The sequence below is a fragment of the Pseudopodoces humilis genome, chromosome 33 (genome assembly GCF_049639895.1).
Source record: "Pseudopodoces humilis isolate 2021_Gansu_Grassland_sample_001 chromosome 33, ASM4963989v1, whole genome shotgun sequence".
In the NCBI taxonomy this organism is placed as follows: Eukaryota; Metazoa; Chordata; class Aves; order Passeriformes; family Paridae; genus Pseudopodoces; species Pseudopodoces humilis.
This window is the reverse complement of record NC_142232.1, coordinates 847,848-861,841: the sequence shown is the minus strand read 5'-3', so window position 1 is coordinate 861,841 and position 13,994 is coordinate 847,848. Positions and strand designations below refer to the sequence as shown.

General features: G+C 52.5%; 1 protein-coding gene across 1 annotated transcript in view; it reads left to right on the top strand.

The window, feature by feature from the left end:
• Positions 1 to 9,814: 9,814 nt before the first annotated feature.
• The window catches only part of LOC148182322 (uncharacterized), a 20,301-nt gene continuing 16,121 nt past the window's right edge, over positions 9,815 to 13,994 (top strand). Inside the window, 1 exon segment of the mRNA XM_088068927.1 lies at positions 9,815 to 10,536. Within this exon segment, the coding sequence (XP_087925053.1) occupies positions 9,815 to 10,536 (722 nt within the window).

The following is a 13,994-nucleotide window of genomic DNA, read 5'->3' as shown; positions in this document are numbered from 1 at the left end:
CCCGCAGCTCACCGGGGACGGGAATGACGGATTTGTTTGTCTTTACAAACCAGCTGGGGCTCTGCTGACAGATGAAACCAGCACTGAGCGAGAAAACAAACAATGGGATGGATTCCACTGATTGATGAATGGAGAAAGATATTTGCCTTTACAAACAAACAGTAGATTTGCTGGTAAATGATATTGGATATTGAAAGATGAAGGAGGCAATGGGGAAACACCATAAATTCCATAAGAATTAAAAATGAAGACGCAGGGTTATACACTGTAGGGGAATCTTAGGTATCAGGCATTCCGGGAAATCTGTACCTCTCAAGTACCTCAGGCAAAGGGGAAAGAGAGGGAGATGGAGCCGGGAAATTGGGATAAAAAAAGTCCTTGACCTCCAAGAATTTGAGAGACCCCAGGGGAATTCCCCATGGCCTTTTCCTCTATATGACTAAAGTAAAAGGGCTCCTCTGTCTCTTTTTGGACATAAACCTCTGGTGTTTGTGGATTAATTTTCCTGACAGCTGGAAGGACGGAGGCATGAGGGGAAGCTGGTTTTAGAAGTCTTCCTTTCCTTCTCATGATTGTGCTCTGAGTTTTTGGAGTTTACAGCCAGAAGACTTCCTCTTTCCCCACTCATCCACCGGGTGGTTTTCCCCTTTTGGGGGAAATCAAAGCAATGCACTCATGGTCCTAATTAGACGTGGGAGAAGTGAGGCTCCAGGGCTTCCCGCCGAGCCGGAGGCACCCAGCAGCCAGGGCTGGGCAAGGCGGGCCGGGAGGTGCGGAGAACTTTGTTTGTGTTGGGAGCTCAATGGCGGCTCGGGCCGGGCCCGTTCCAGGGCTGTTCCTCATCCCCGCCTTTCCCCTCACGCAGCCCGGGGCGGGCCCTGAGAGCGCGGGGCGGGGCTGTGCCGTGTGCAGAGCCCGCCGCTGGCTGCGATTGGCTGCTTCTGCCGTCACTCGTGGTTCTGGCGCGCGCTGATTGGGCAGAGCGGGGACAAGCCCGGCCCCGCTGGCGCCCCCAGGGCGGCCGTGGCTTGGGAGAGCCGCCATTGCCGGAGCGTCTGTGCGGGCCCGGCAGCGGCGGCAGCAGCGGCCGGAGCCCGGGGAGGCGGCGGCGGAGCTCGGAGGCGGCCCCGGCCATCGCAGGTGGGAGCCGCGCTCGGTTCTGCGGGGGCTCGGGGCTCGCTGCGGGCCCGGGAGGGGGCGGCAGGGGGCTGTGGCGGGTGGCTTGTGCCGTGGCCGGCCCGTGTTGGCCCTGGGCTGAGGGCGCTGCGGGAGCGGCTGCCCGCGGTCTCCTTGCCGCTGGGGCCTCGGCAGGAGGCGGTGGCGGAGCAGCGCTGGCTCGTCCCGCTTCGTGTCGGGAGGCCGGAGGTGGCTGCGCTGTGCCCGGGGCTGGGCGGGAAAATTCCCGGCGCCAGAGGTTTGTGTGGCCAAAGGAGGCAGAGGAGTGGTGTGCGAGTGACTTTATTGCTGCCCAAAGGGAGAGGCCATGGGGCATTTGCCATGCGCTCTCTCCAGGTGTTGGAGGACGCGGCCTCGTTTTTGTCCTGATTTTCCCGGCCGCATGTCCCTGTCCCTTTGCCCAACACTGGCGGAGGTGCTTGGAAGGTTCAGCCTTCCCGATCCGCCTGCTGCATGTCCTTTTTGTATAACACCCGATATTCCTGGCTCTGTGAAGTGTTTGTTCTTCTGGAAGTTCAGGAATATATCGACATTTAGTCTGAGCAGCAGTCCTTGTGAATTAGTAACATTTTCTGAAACTGGGGATTTCTCCCACTGCTTCCTTATATACAAGTCCCTGGCTCTATCTCCAAGCAGATTCACTCATTGCCTGTATTTTTCTTCCTGGTTCTTTGTTTTTGGGATTGCTCTCAGTGCCCTCATTCTCTGTCCTTTTGTAGCCGTTTGTGGCTCAGGAGGCCTGGCTGCCACCTGCATCCCCTTGCTCAGCTGCTGAATGAGCTGCACTCAGCAAGGTGTGGTGCATGGTAAAAAGATGAGAGTTGCTGTAGCACATGAGAGGAGAAACAGCATTTGTTTAACCCGTGGTCTGTGAGGGAAGCACAAAACTGTGTCCCATTCCCATCCTTTCCACATTTGAACAAGTACATGAGCTGCTTTGCTATTTCCTTTGTTATCTGTTTTACTACTTTTCCGTTGCCATCCATTTGCCAAGAGTAGTTTGAGTTGCTTAACTTTTGCACAAATTCTGCCTCGATTTTCTGCTAAAAGATAATCTGATGCCATCCCATGGTGAAATGTTGTGTTCCTCATCTCAGTGGATTGGTTGGGAGGAAGGTCAGGAGCTGGAGCTGTGTGGTTGGTTATTATTTCAATGACATCCTGTAATCTAATTATGCCATTGAAATGAGAAATGGTTTCTCTGGTACCTGATATGAATTCATCAGGGTTCCCAGGGTCTGGTCCATGGTGTTGCAGGATTTGTTCTGGTGGCCGTTCATCTTTTCCCCATTTTTGGGTGCTCCCTCCTGATATGCGAAATAAAAAGAACTCTATAACTCGCAGAGTAGTTATAAGAGTAGGTATGAATTTATTCAGCGCTGAGGTACATGTGGGATATCTCCTCTGAAAAGCATGCAGACCTTTTTGATTTGGTTTTCTCTTTTTATCTTTTACAGACTAGGTTTACAAGATACGCCTAATACATATTCATTTTTTAACTCTGCTTGTCCTCACTTCATATTACAATTAACTCCATGCCCCTTTCAGTCCTTTGGCCACATTTGGAACTTTAAATCTGTTCTTTCAGGCTTAGGGTCTGAAGAATCTCCTTTATCTTGTGATGCCATTGTCTTTGCATCTTGTTTGTGTATTCTGGCTCCTTATCTTATCTTGCAGACTGACTCTTTTCTTGTTCTTGTGGATCAGAGTGTCAGGGTATGGTTTTTGTCAAACCCCCCTTTTACTCAAGCATTTCTTTGTGTTTATTTCCTAATTTTTAATTTCTGTTTCACTCCAGCCAGGGCTGCATCAATTGTCAGCTTTTCTCTCATTAAATCATCACATACTTGGATTCCCAACTGATTTCCCTGAACTTGTGGTAGCAAATAATCCCCAGTGGTCTGATACACCCTATATAACATAGACAGAGAGAGCACATGTTGGAGTGGGGACAGGGATGATTCCCCCCACTTGTTTTAGTGAAGTTTTCACAACATTCTCCATTTTCTGTTTTCCTTTGCAGCTTAACCAATTTCTGCTGCAGAGTCAGATATCCTCACAATGGGCTCTGCCTTTAGCTGTGCAAATTCCATCTGTGCAAGCAGGCAGTGCTTGGGCTGAGGGGCAGAGGGAATCAGCCCAGTTCCTCCTGCAGGCAGGAAGCCCCATGTCCATTGTGCAGGCTTTGGGCCGTCAGTGTTAATTTGCATTTCTAAAGCTCCTCTCCAGGCTGCCTGGAACAAAGCTTCTCTTCCAGGGCAGCTGTGGGTGATTCAAGTGTTCTCCCCACTTCCCTGATGGTGCCTTCTTTGGTCCTTTTTTTTTTTTTGACAAAAAATATTCTATTAATGGTTTATGAGTTAAAGGGTCACCTTTAAAGCTCTTCTAGTTTTTCAAAATACATCTTAAATGTGAACATCGAAAAACTCATACCATCATTTTGCCATCACTACGAGCCACACACAAACATAAAAAGAGAAATTACAAAGCAATCAAGTATTTCCTTTTTCTTCTCCTAAAACTAAAAAGTGATTCTCACAACATTGTCCCAAACAGAACCCACAATATAGAAGTAAAATTATTATGAAAAATTAATCTAATGGTGTAATCCTTTCACTGAAACTGTGAAAAGCAAAAACTCTTCAACAATGTCTTTAGAGAAATAAGGCATTACTTGATTCTGGCCAGAATGTGCACCTGGAATAATTTCATGCACACTTAGGCTGGGTGTGCAGAGAAAATCATTCCATGACACATGAGTTTGACTAGATTTTTCTAAATTTATACAGTCTGACCCCATAGAAATCCATTGGTTTAATGTTCATTGGTTTGAAGGTGTGGAGTTGTTAGGATTTGGTTTCCTGTTGCACCCGGATTTCTGTGCCTGTGATGTGAATTAGGTGGGCACTCCTGGATTTCCTGGATTTCCTGCTCAGCCTTTTCCAGACCAGGTGTCTCCAGCTGTGCCTGGGGCAGTGTCTGGGGTAGATGTTGGTTGATGTTTGCTGCTGGGTGTTGATGTTTTGTTGATGGTCGTTATCTTGGGGAGAATCTTTTGGGCTATTCCCAGTCTGTTGAGATGTTAATTTCATCTCTGCTGAGTGCTGGAAAATCCCTTAAAAAAACCCTTTAAAATTCCTTTCCCCAAGGCAAAGGCAAACCTAGTGTGAGCAGAGAAATAAGATTTGAAGCCATTTTAAAGTTGGTCTATTTTGCCAGCAGCTAATCCCAGGCAGGGCAGAGTGTGAGTGGAATTGAGAGGCAGAGTGGAATTGTCCCGGTGCCTTCCCCAGCAGCTGTGGCGAGGGCAGGCACAGAAAGGCCTGAAGCTGCAAGAGTGAGAGCAAGGATTGTCCCGCAGTGGCTGGAGATGGCAAAGGAGGGTGCCCAGGCCGAGGATTTGAGCAGAGGATCTGTGGGCAGGCCCAGGGGCTTCCCCCGCTGGGGAGCCCTGGCTGCTGCTGCGTTGCCTTCAGTGCAGGCTCAGGGGTGGCCTGTTTAATATTCCCTTCCAATTCAGATTTCTGAGTCTGGAAGAGCCATGGCTGGGGCATCAATCATTTTATTTTTTTCATTTTGTTAAGTTTTGTTCTCTCTCTTATGTCCACCCCATAACATTGAGGCTATCTGGGGGTAAAAAATTCACACAATGTTCTGCCTAGAAGAGAGAATCCTCAATCCAGATCCCGCAATTCCCTGTTAATTGTAAGAATTATTCCAGCTCCATTTTAGTCCCAGGAAATGTTATGTCTGAGATTCCCTGGGCCCTCTCAGAGTCAATACACCACAAGCCTTCAGTCAAAATAGGTCTCAAATTATTTAACCATTTTCTCTACCATTTGTCCTTTTTTCCCAGGTACTCAAAGCTGCTTTTTAGCCTGAAAATGAAGCCATTTCACAGAGGCTTCCTCTACCTCTTCTCCTTGTCCTCCTGACTGGATCCAGTCATCCACATCCTGCATTAAGCCAGTCCCTGGGGGTGAGGTCAATTCCTTTGATATTTCCTGCAAGGCTTGCCCCAATCAGGCCGGTGCTTCCGTGCATCCCTGCAGAAGGACCGTCCATGTCTTGAGCATTTTCCCTTCTACCTCTTGTTGCCAGCCCAAGGCAGAATTGTGTTTGCATCCTCTGGAAGTGGGCAGATCCCCAGAAAGCATCTTTTGCATCAAGTTCTGAATGGCAGCAGTGTGAGGAGGGCACCTGGTTGAGGATGGTGTAAGGATCTGAGCCTGTGGGGTGCCTCGGTTTCATCATCTCATTTCTTCTTCTTGGGTCCTGCAGCATTCTGTGGATTCCATTGGATTTCTTGTTTGGCAGGATAGGAGCATTCTAGGGAGCCATCCCTGGCTCCCCAAGCCGTGCCTTGAGCAGGACTCACAGACAGGCTGTGAGCCCTTCCTTCCCTCCCTTGGAACAGGGGATTGCTTTTCGACACCTCTTGTCCTGGTTGCTTCAGGGAAATTTGGAGAGGCTCCATATCTAATTTTGCCAATTTCCCTGGGGCTGCCCACACTTGTGGGTTCACTTCAGCCTAGGCTCTGCCAGACATTTGACACAGAGGTACAACAGAACCAGCCTCTGTATCACCTTTTGCAACATTAATTTGCATTCCCCATTTAGCCATCAAATCCCTTCCCAGTAAATTACAATCACAATTGTGAGCAAATAAAAATTCCTGCATTTCTAACCCATCCCTTACACTGCTTAATAGTGGCTGAATAAAACACACCCACTCATCTTTCCCACTTATTGCCTTAATTATTAAAATATTCCATAACAATTTTCCCCCCTTTAAGTGCAAGATTCCGAGTGGATGGAGAGGCCCCTGTGTCCATCAGGAAAGGTCTCCTCTGGATCCAGAGCCACCCTGAATGTTCCCAAGGGCTGCAGTGTGGTGGGTCCCTGGTGGAATGGGAGCTGTGCCACCGCTAAGAATCCGTGTCCATCAAGGGCTGGACTTGCTCGTGCTGAGGGTGCTCCTGTCTGTGCTTGCAGTGTCCTTGTGCCCTGCAGCTGGAAGGCTGATTCCTTGCCAGGGGCTGTTTGGGTGGGCTGTCCCCTGGCCAGGAGGGCAATGCCTGTGCCAGGTGCTTGTGGCCGAGGGTGTCCCCTGGGTGCTGGGGCCCCCTTGGGCCCTGGGCTTGATCCCTCAGGGGCTGTAGGAACTGTGCCATGGCCTTTGCCTTCAGCTTGGCCTTTTGCTCATCCCTTGCTGCATTCAGCTGCTGAGCCTTTGTGAGCAAGTGCTGCAGGGGCTTCTTCTGGCCCTGCTGCAGCCCCCCTCAGTGCCTGGGGGTGCTCATCCTGTGGCAGCTGCTGAGCTTTCTGCAAAATCCTTCCTTTCTCCAGGGACCCACCACAGAATCCTTGAAAGATCATGTGGATCCTTGCAGGTCTAATCCCCATTTCTGAGCTGTTCCTTCCTCGTGCTCGCTGTGCTGAGGCTCCCCTCCCCAGCCCGTATCCCAGAGCCGGTCCCTGTCCTGCCGCAGTGTCCAAAGGCGGCCCCCCCGGCGGGCAGGGCCGGCAGCTCCACGGGGCCGGGCAGCGGCCGGGGCGTCCCGCAGCCTCCTGGGGGCCGGGGGCCACTGCCGGCCCTGCCCGGGGGGTGCTGGGCTCAGGCAGCGCCCGGCGCTGAGCCCCGGCTGCCCCACAGCCCCGGCCCGGCCCCACAGCTCCCCACAGGCCCCCAGCCCGTGCTCCCGGTGCCGCAGCTCTGCGCCCGCTCCTGCCGCTCCCAGCTCAGAGAAACCCCCTGAAATCCTGACCTCCTTGTTTTCCTGTCCTGGAAAACTGGGATACAAAGGATCTGAGTCAGCTGGCAAATTCTGAGGATAAGACCATTCTGAAAATCCTCCCAATCCTCAGTATTTTTCTCTTCCTCCTCTTTTCCATCATCCTTTTTCTTACCCCATGGATTCCTCCTGCTGCTTCTGGCCTTAAGCACATTCCTGCACACTCCCCTTCAGCCAATCCCTTCCCAGCACACCAACACCATTCATCCCCTGTTGTCTAAATCCCTTCTGGACTTCCCTTCTTGCCCCCCTGGGTGTCCATGTCCTTAATTCCCTCTGGGAGAATGTGCAAACGACCTCCACATGCTCCCAAGGGACCCTTGAGAGATATTTTGGGATCCTCATCCCTTTTGCTGGGACCCCATTGTGGCTTTCCCTTTTGTCCCCTCCCTGGGTGCCCTGCCATGTTTACTCCCCGAAGATGCCACTGGAGTCACTGCTGAGATTTTCAGTGCTCTCTCCCTGCCGACTCTTGAGAGCCCCCCTGATCCGTCACTCGTCTGTCTCCTGCTCACTCTCGGGTACCCAATCAATCCCCGGTGCCGCCGCCAGCCGAGGGAGCCGATCCCCCAAACTGGGTGAGGCACCTTCAGCTGCACTCACTGCCCGCCGGCCCGGACGGTGGAAGGAATTGCGGAGGAGCCCCAAGGTGTGTGGAAAAATTGACATCCCCAGAGGTTTCTGTCCACAAGGAAGACAGAGGAGTCCTGTAACAGTAATTTCATTCATAAAAAAGGGTGAGGCCATGGGACATTTCCCATGGGGTCTCTCCAGTTGTTGGCAGACACAGCCTCCTTTTCATCCTAATTTTCTTGGTCACATCTCCCTCTCCCTTTCCCCATTGGCTGAAGTCCTGGAGAGGTACAGACTTCCCAATGCACCTCCTACACACCCCCTTAATATGCACCCCACTTTTGTATAGCTAACAATATTGATGGCTGTGTTAAGTCTTTGTTGTTCTTCTGGAAGTTGATGAATTTAGCAGGACCTTGGCTGAGCAGCAGTCTGTGTCATCAATTAATAACATTTTGTGCAGCTGATGGCTCCTCCTGTCACTTCCTTATGTCCACGTCCCTGGCCCTATGTGCAATGAGGTTGACAGGATCAGTTTGTAAAGAGCCTTTGTTGTTCTTCCTTTGCTGGGGTTCCCCCGTTTTGGGGCCATCCCCCCTGGAGCAGGGTGTCCCCCCTTGGTGCAGGCGCAGGGCTCAGGCAGGGCTGAGCCAATCAGAGCGCGCGGCGCTGATGACTCATCAGTGTCCAGGCAGAGCCGCAGCTGCCAGCGTTGCCCAGCTGGAGCCCAGCTGCGCCCCTCCCCCCCGGGCCTTGGCGCCCCCCTTGAGGGGAATTTGGGGAGGTGGGAGGGGGGAGCGCCAAGGCCGGGCCCCCCCGCGCTGTGGTGGCGGGAGCGGCTGCAGTGGGGAGCGAGTGCGGGCGGAAGCGGCCGAGAGCCCAGCGCTGCCCCAGGCCGAGCTGGCCCAGCTCCATCCGTGCCCCTGCGGTGGGATGCTGTGGGACTGGGGGGGAAGAGGGAGGCGGCAGTGGGTGCTGGGCCTGGGGGCAGGAGGAGAAGGGAAGGAGAAGCAGGGCTGAAGAACAAAATGGTGAAAATATGTACCTGGGGTTGTGCAGAAGGTGGAGGCGGAGTGTGAGGTAGAGTAGGGACACAGGGGGTAGAGGAGCACAAAGAGGAAGCAGCACAAAGTTCATCCCTGTATCTGCAGCTCCCCCAGCCCCAGGTGCGTTGCCTCCCCACATGCAGCGGGTGACCAGAGTGGGCGATCCATGATTTTCACTGTGCTGAATCTTGGTGTTTCTGAGTTTTTTTGTGGTAAACATTGGTGCTTTGGTTTTTTGCAGGGGCTGAACCTTTCTATTGTGCAGGGGATTTTAGCTGAATCTTGTTGTTTGGGTAGTTTTTGATCTGTGTTTTGATGTTTGGGCTGAATCTTGTTGTTTTTGAGGTTATTACAGACGCAAGATGCCCAGTGTCTTTCTGAGACGAACCTGGGCAAGGAGGCATGTAGGAGACGCTTCGGGAGTGGACGGTCTGAGACACGGCTGAGACCTCTATAGTCAAGTTAGATGTTAGTAGTTTATTTCAGGGCGTGGGAGAGAGAGAGAGACAGAGAGCCTGCTATGATCCAACAGATAGAGCGCAAAGCAGGCTCGGAGAGAACAATACAAAAGGGGGTAAAATATGAATACATGAGTTCAAGACTTTAAGATTGCTAAGAAAGAGAGAAACAGAACAGAAGTGAGAGAGCCGGGAAAAAGAGGATAAAGAAGAGGAGGAAAGAGCAGGAAAAAGCAGAAAGAGTGTAGAAAGCATGAGGCAAGAAGGCTAAGAGAAACAAGAGAGCTGAGAGAGAGCCAAGAGAGAGTAGCAAGAGAGCCAAGAGTTAAGAGAGACTAAGACAACCAAGAGAGCCAAGAGAGAGAACTCCCTTTTACAATTACTTATATAACCTATACATTGAATATTCTATTCCTTTACTAACCAATCTTTCTAAGTATACTAAAACAGTAACATTTGTGTGCGATCTATAGAAATCGCTGTTTTATCTCAGGGTCCTTCAGACCTTTCCTTATAAGGCTGGGAAGAGGGGTCTCAGCTTAGTTTTACTGGGGGAAAGAACGTGTTCTGGCATACCAGCCTGGTTTCTTTGAATTATTCAAACCGTGCTTTCATTTGTATTTCTTCTTTAGCCTTTCTGGCTAAAGAGTCATATTTATAATTTCTTTCTAATTCTACCTTCCCAACAGAGGCACCCCCAGCCCAAGGAGCTCTCCTCTCTTTTTTTCCTCCTAACCAGGAATTTTCATTCCCAAATTTTGTCCAGATGGAAGAGGAGGAGGAAAAGTCCCAGAGATCCTGCACGAGGAGGGGCTGCAAACCCAGTCCAGGGAGCTGCGAGGAGGAAAGATCTCCCCAGTGCCAGGAACAGGGTCAGAGATCCAGCCGGAGCTCAGAGCTGGGGGAGAAGCCCCACAAGTGCTTGGAATGTGGGAAGGGCTTCAGAAAGAGCTTTAACCTGATCCGGCACCACAGGATCCACACTGGGGAAAAGCCCTACGAGTGTGGGGAATGTGGGAAGAGCTTCAGCGAACGCTCCACCCTGAGGAATCACCAGATGATCCACACTGGGGAAAAGCCCTATGAGTGTGGGGAATGTGGGAAGAGTTTCAGAGATATCTCTGGCCTGATGATACACCAGGTGATCCACACCGGGGAGCGGCCCTACACCTGCTTGGAATGTGGGAAGAATTTTGGTCAGAGCTCCAGTCTGAGAAATCACCAGCTCATCCACACTGGGGAGAGGCCCTACGAGTGTCCCCAGTGTGGGAAGAGGTTTCAGACCAGCTCCAGTGTCCTCCAACATGAGCGGATTCACACAGACGAGAGGCCCTTCCGCTGCCCCGACTGCGGGAAGGGCTTTAAGCACAACTCCACCCTCATCAGGCACCGGCGCATCCACACTGGGGAGAGGCCCTACGAGTGTCCCCAGTGTGGGAAGAGCTTCTCACAGAGCTCTCACTTGACCCAACACCAACGGAGGCACCAGTAAGGGAAGCCCTGCGAGTGCCCCGAGTGCGGGAAGAGCTTCGTGCGCTGCTCCAGCTCCATCCCCCATGGGAGGATCGGCGTTGGATGATCCCCAGTGACCCCCGTTGGGCAGAGCCCTGGTGATCCGTGGTCCTGGTGATCCGTGTTGGGAAGACACCTGGCTGGGAGGCTCCACATCTTCCTGGTTCCCTGTGGGCACTTGGATGATCACTGGGACAGGAACTGCCATTGGGACACGAACCAACAATGGGAACTCCTTGGGGGGAGTGGATTTGTTGACTTTTAATCCTAGAGAACCTTTTGCCACTGCCTCAGGAGCTGTGTGGGCAGAGAAAAGGGGGTGACACCAGAGTGGGGGTCCCTGGGAGGAGCACACACGCTCTGGGAGTGGGAGGACATGACCCCCGGGACCCCCCCTCACCTTCCTGCACAGGCAGAAGCCGAGCCCCAGCGCCAGGAAGACGAAGCCCAACATGAAGACTCCAATCTCCATCAGCCTCTTGCTGTGGGCCGCATTTGACGGAATCCCTGGGGGGTCTGCCGGATTCAGGACCCCCAAAACCTCTCACAGACACCCCAAGCCCCTCCAAGTACCCTCCCAGTCTCTCCCAGCCCATCCAGGACCCTCTGAAACCTCCTTTGGAGTCATTAATTTTAAAAAATGAAGAATTTTTGAAAAATTAAGAGTTCTTAGCTGAGATTGGCCTTGCTGGAATTAGTTAATGATGAAGTGTGTAGCAGCATTTGAGATAATGAATCTCTGACTTAGGTAAAAAATTACTTGTCATTGTATGTTTGTTTAGATGTGCTTATAATGAGAAAAGAATCTGATAAAGGGGTTCAGGAAGATCACAGACCTTACATCTGGAAACCCATTTAAAAGTCACAAGGGAGGAAACTGGAGTTGTACCAAATGTCATTTGTAATGTCAACCATTGTAAAGGTAGAAAGGTGAGAGTGAGGAAGAGCAGTTTTCCTTCATCTTTTGATGACCTCTCCTCACCAAAACGACCTCCTCTTCAAATTAGGGAGCCAACCACGCAGGTGTTATGACATTTTAAATTCATTTCCATTCATTTTTATCCAAAGTGGGGAATGGGAAGTGTTTAGCATTATGCATATGTATTAGTATTAATATGTATTAGTATTTTGGATATTCAAGACTTTTGTAAATAAATAGACACTGGAATCTTTTGTCAACTTGCAGTGCGTATTAAGGGGTGACTCCCGCACTCGCCCAGTGCTGTGATTAAACATCCACTTTGTAACTTTAAACTGTTGGAGAGGTTTTTTGTCCATTAACAGATTGATGTTGATACTGGATCAATATTGCTATTTTGGTAAATCACTGCCAGTCTCTTCCCAGCCTCCCCAGGACCCACCAGAGCCCCTCCTGTTCCTCTCAGGATCCCACAGCCCCCTCCCAATTTCTCCCCACTGCCCCAGGACCCCCAAACCCTCTCCCAGTCCCTTCCCAGCCCCACCAGGACTCATCAAGACTCCTCCCAGTCTCTTCCCAGCACAACCAACCTCATCCCAATCCCTGCTTTCCAATCCCCAATCTCCTTCCAGCTCCTCCAGGCTCACTCAAATCCCTCCCAGTGACACCCAGCACCCCCAAACTCCCTCCCAGTGTCCACCAGGACCCCCAGAACCTCATCCCACCCTCCCCAACATCCTTTAATCCCCTTCCCAGCCATCCTAAGCACCTCAATCCCTTCCCCAGTTTCAACCAGTCTATCTCAAACTCCCTCCCAGTTCCTCCCAGCACACCCCAGTCCCCCTCTGGGCCCCCCCAGTGCCTCCCCCGCTGCCCCCGGCGCTGTGGGGGCCGGGCCGTGCCCCAGTGCCGGCTCAGGGGGTGCTCCAGGCTGACGTGCTCCACCTGGCAGCTGGAGCTGAGCCCGCATTGCCGGGGGCGGTTTCCAGCAGCACCAGGAGCTGCTGGCTCCAGTCCCCGCTGGGGAGCACGGCAGTGGCCAGCACGTGGCCCGAGAGCTGCTGCTGGCCCTGGGAGCAGCTCAGCTGGATGTGGGCAGGGGAGAAATCCATCAGGGAGCAGAGCAGGCGGCCGGGGCCGGGCTGGGAGCTCGAGGGCACCAGCGAGATGGACACGCTGGGGGGGAACTGGGAGAGATGGGAGACGAGTGGGGGGGGTGGCATTGAGAGGGACTGGGAATGGAAGTGGGAGGGACTCGGGTGGCACTGGAAGAGATGAGAGTGGATACTGGGACACTGGATGAGGGGGTAGAGGTCTGGGAGTGGAAGTGGGATTGAAATCGAAATAGACTGGGAATGGGCTATAAAGGAGTGGGAGCGCCTCTGGGGCCTATGGGCGGAACTGTGGTGGCACTGGGAGGGACTGGGAATGAAGTGCGCGGCACTGGGAGGCCGCGTGCAGCGCGGGGCTCTCGACTCTGTGGATCTGCCCGGCAACTGATGAGTCATCAGAGAGGCGCGCTCTGATTGGCTGAGGGGCGGCAGATCCACGGAGGGGCGAGATGAACCGACAGAGCGACTGGGATGGACTGGGAGTGACTGGGATGGACTGGGAGAGGCTGGGATGGACTGGGAGAGCCACGGGAGCCATTGGGAGGGACAAGGGGCCCCGGGGATGGGCACAAGGAAGGCTGAGGGCTCTGGGCTGATTCCCAGGGAGGTTTGGAGGGACACGGCCGGGCCCCTCTCTGTGCCCCGCGAGCAGCGGCCCGGACAGAAAAGTTCAGGAGCGGGAGGAGGTGTTTCTCAAGATTGATTTCAATCCTCATTCTCCTGGTCTGATTTGCTTAGTCCTAAGTTCAGTTCATTTCCCCGTGTCGGGCTGTTGCACCCCTGATGGTGATCCCTGAGTGACCTCTCCCTGCCCTTGTCCCGACCCACGAGGACCTGGATTTGTTTCAGTTCAGTGGAATTCATGGTGATTTGGGGGGAGCTGGAGCAAAGCAGCGGGAAAGCACAGTGGGCTTGACAGGGACTGAAGCAGGGCAGGAGTTGGGGCTGCCTCGAGTGAGCTCTGACAGTGTGAACCTTCATGGGGTCTTTCTAAGGAAATTTTGTTGAAGTTTGACATTGATTATTAAAAAGCAGAGTCACAAGTGGAGCTCCGCTTTCAGCTTGAAATGAGGGGATGGAACGTGGGCACTGGGACTTCCGTAACCTCAAGTTGTTCCTTGATACGGGACACTTTAGCTTTGGCAATCTGAAGCCCTTCAGCAGCAATGTCTCTGCCACCCCCTGGTTTCTGGCTCAGACCCAGCTCGCAGCTTGGACAAGGTCTGGGCTTTGTCCTCTTGAGCTTCGGGAGCCTCCCGGGAAGCACCAGCCCTCCCCAGCCCACCCTTGGTAGGACTTTTTCTTTTCTCTCTCCTGACGATTTTATCCCCAAAACTGCTGTGGGAACGTTGTATCCAAGCACATCCTCCAGCACTGCACTTTCCTCCTGTGAATTCCCTGTG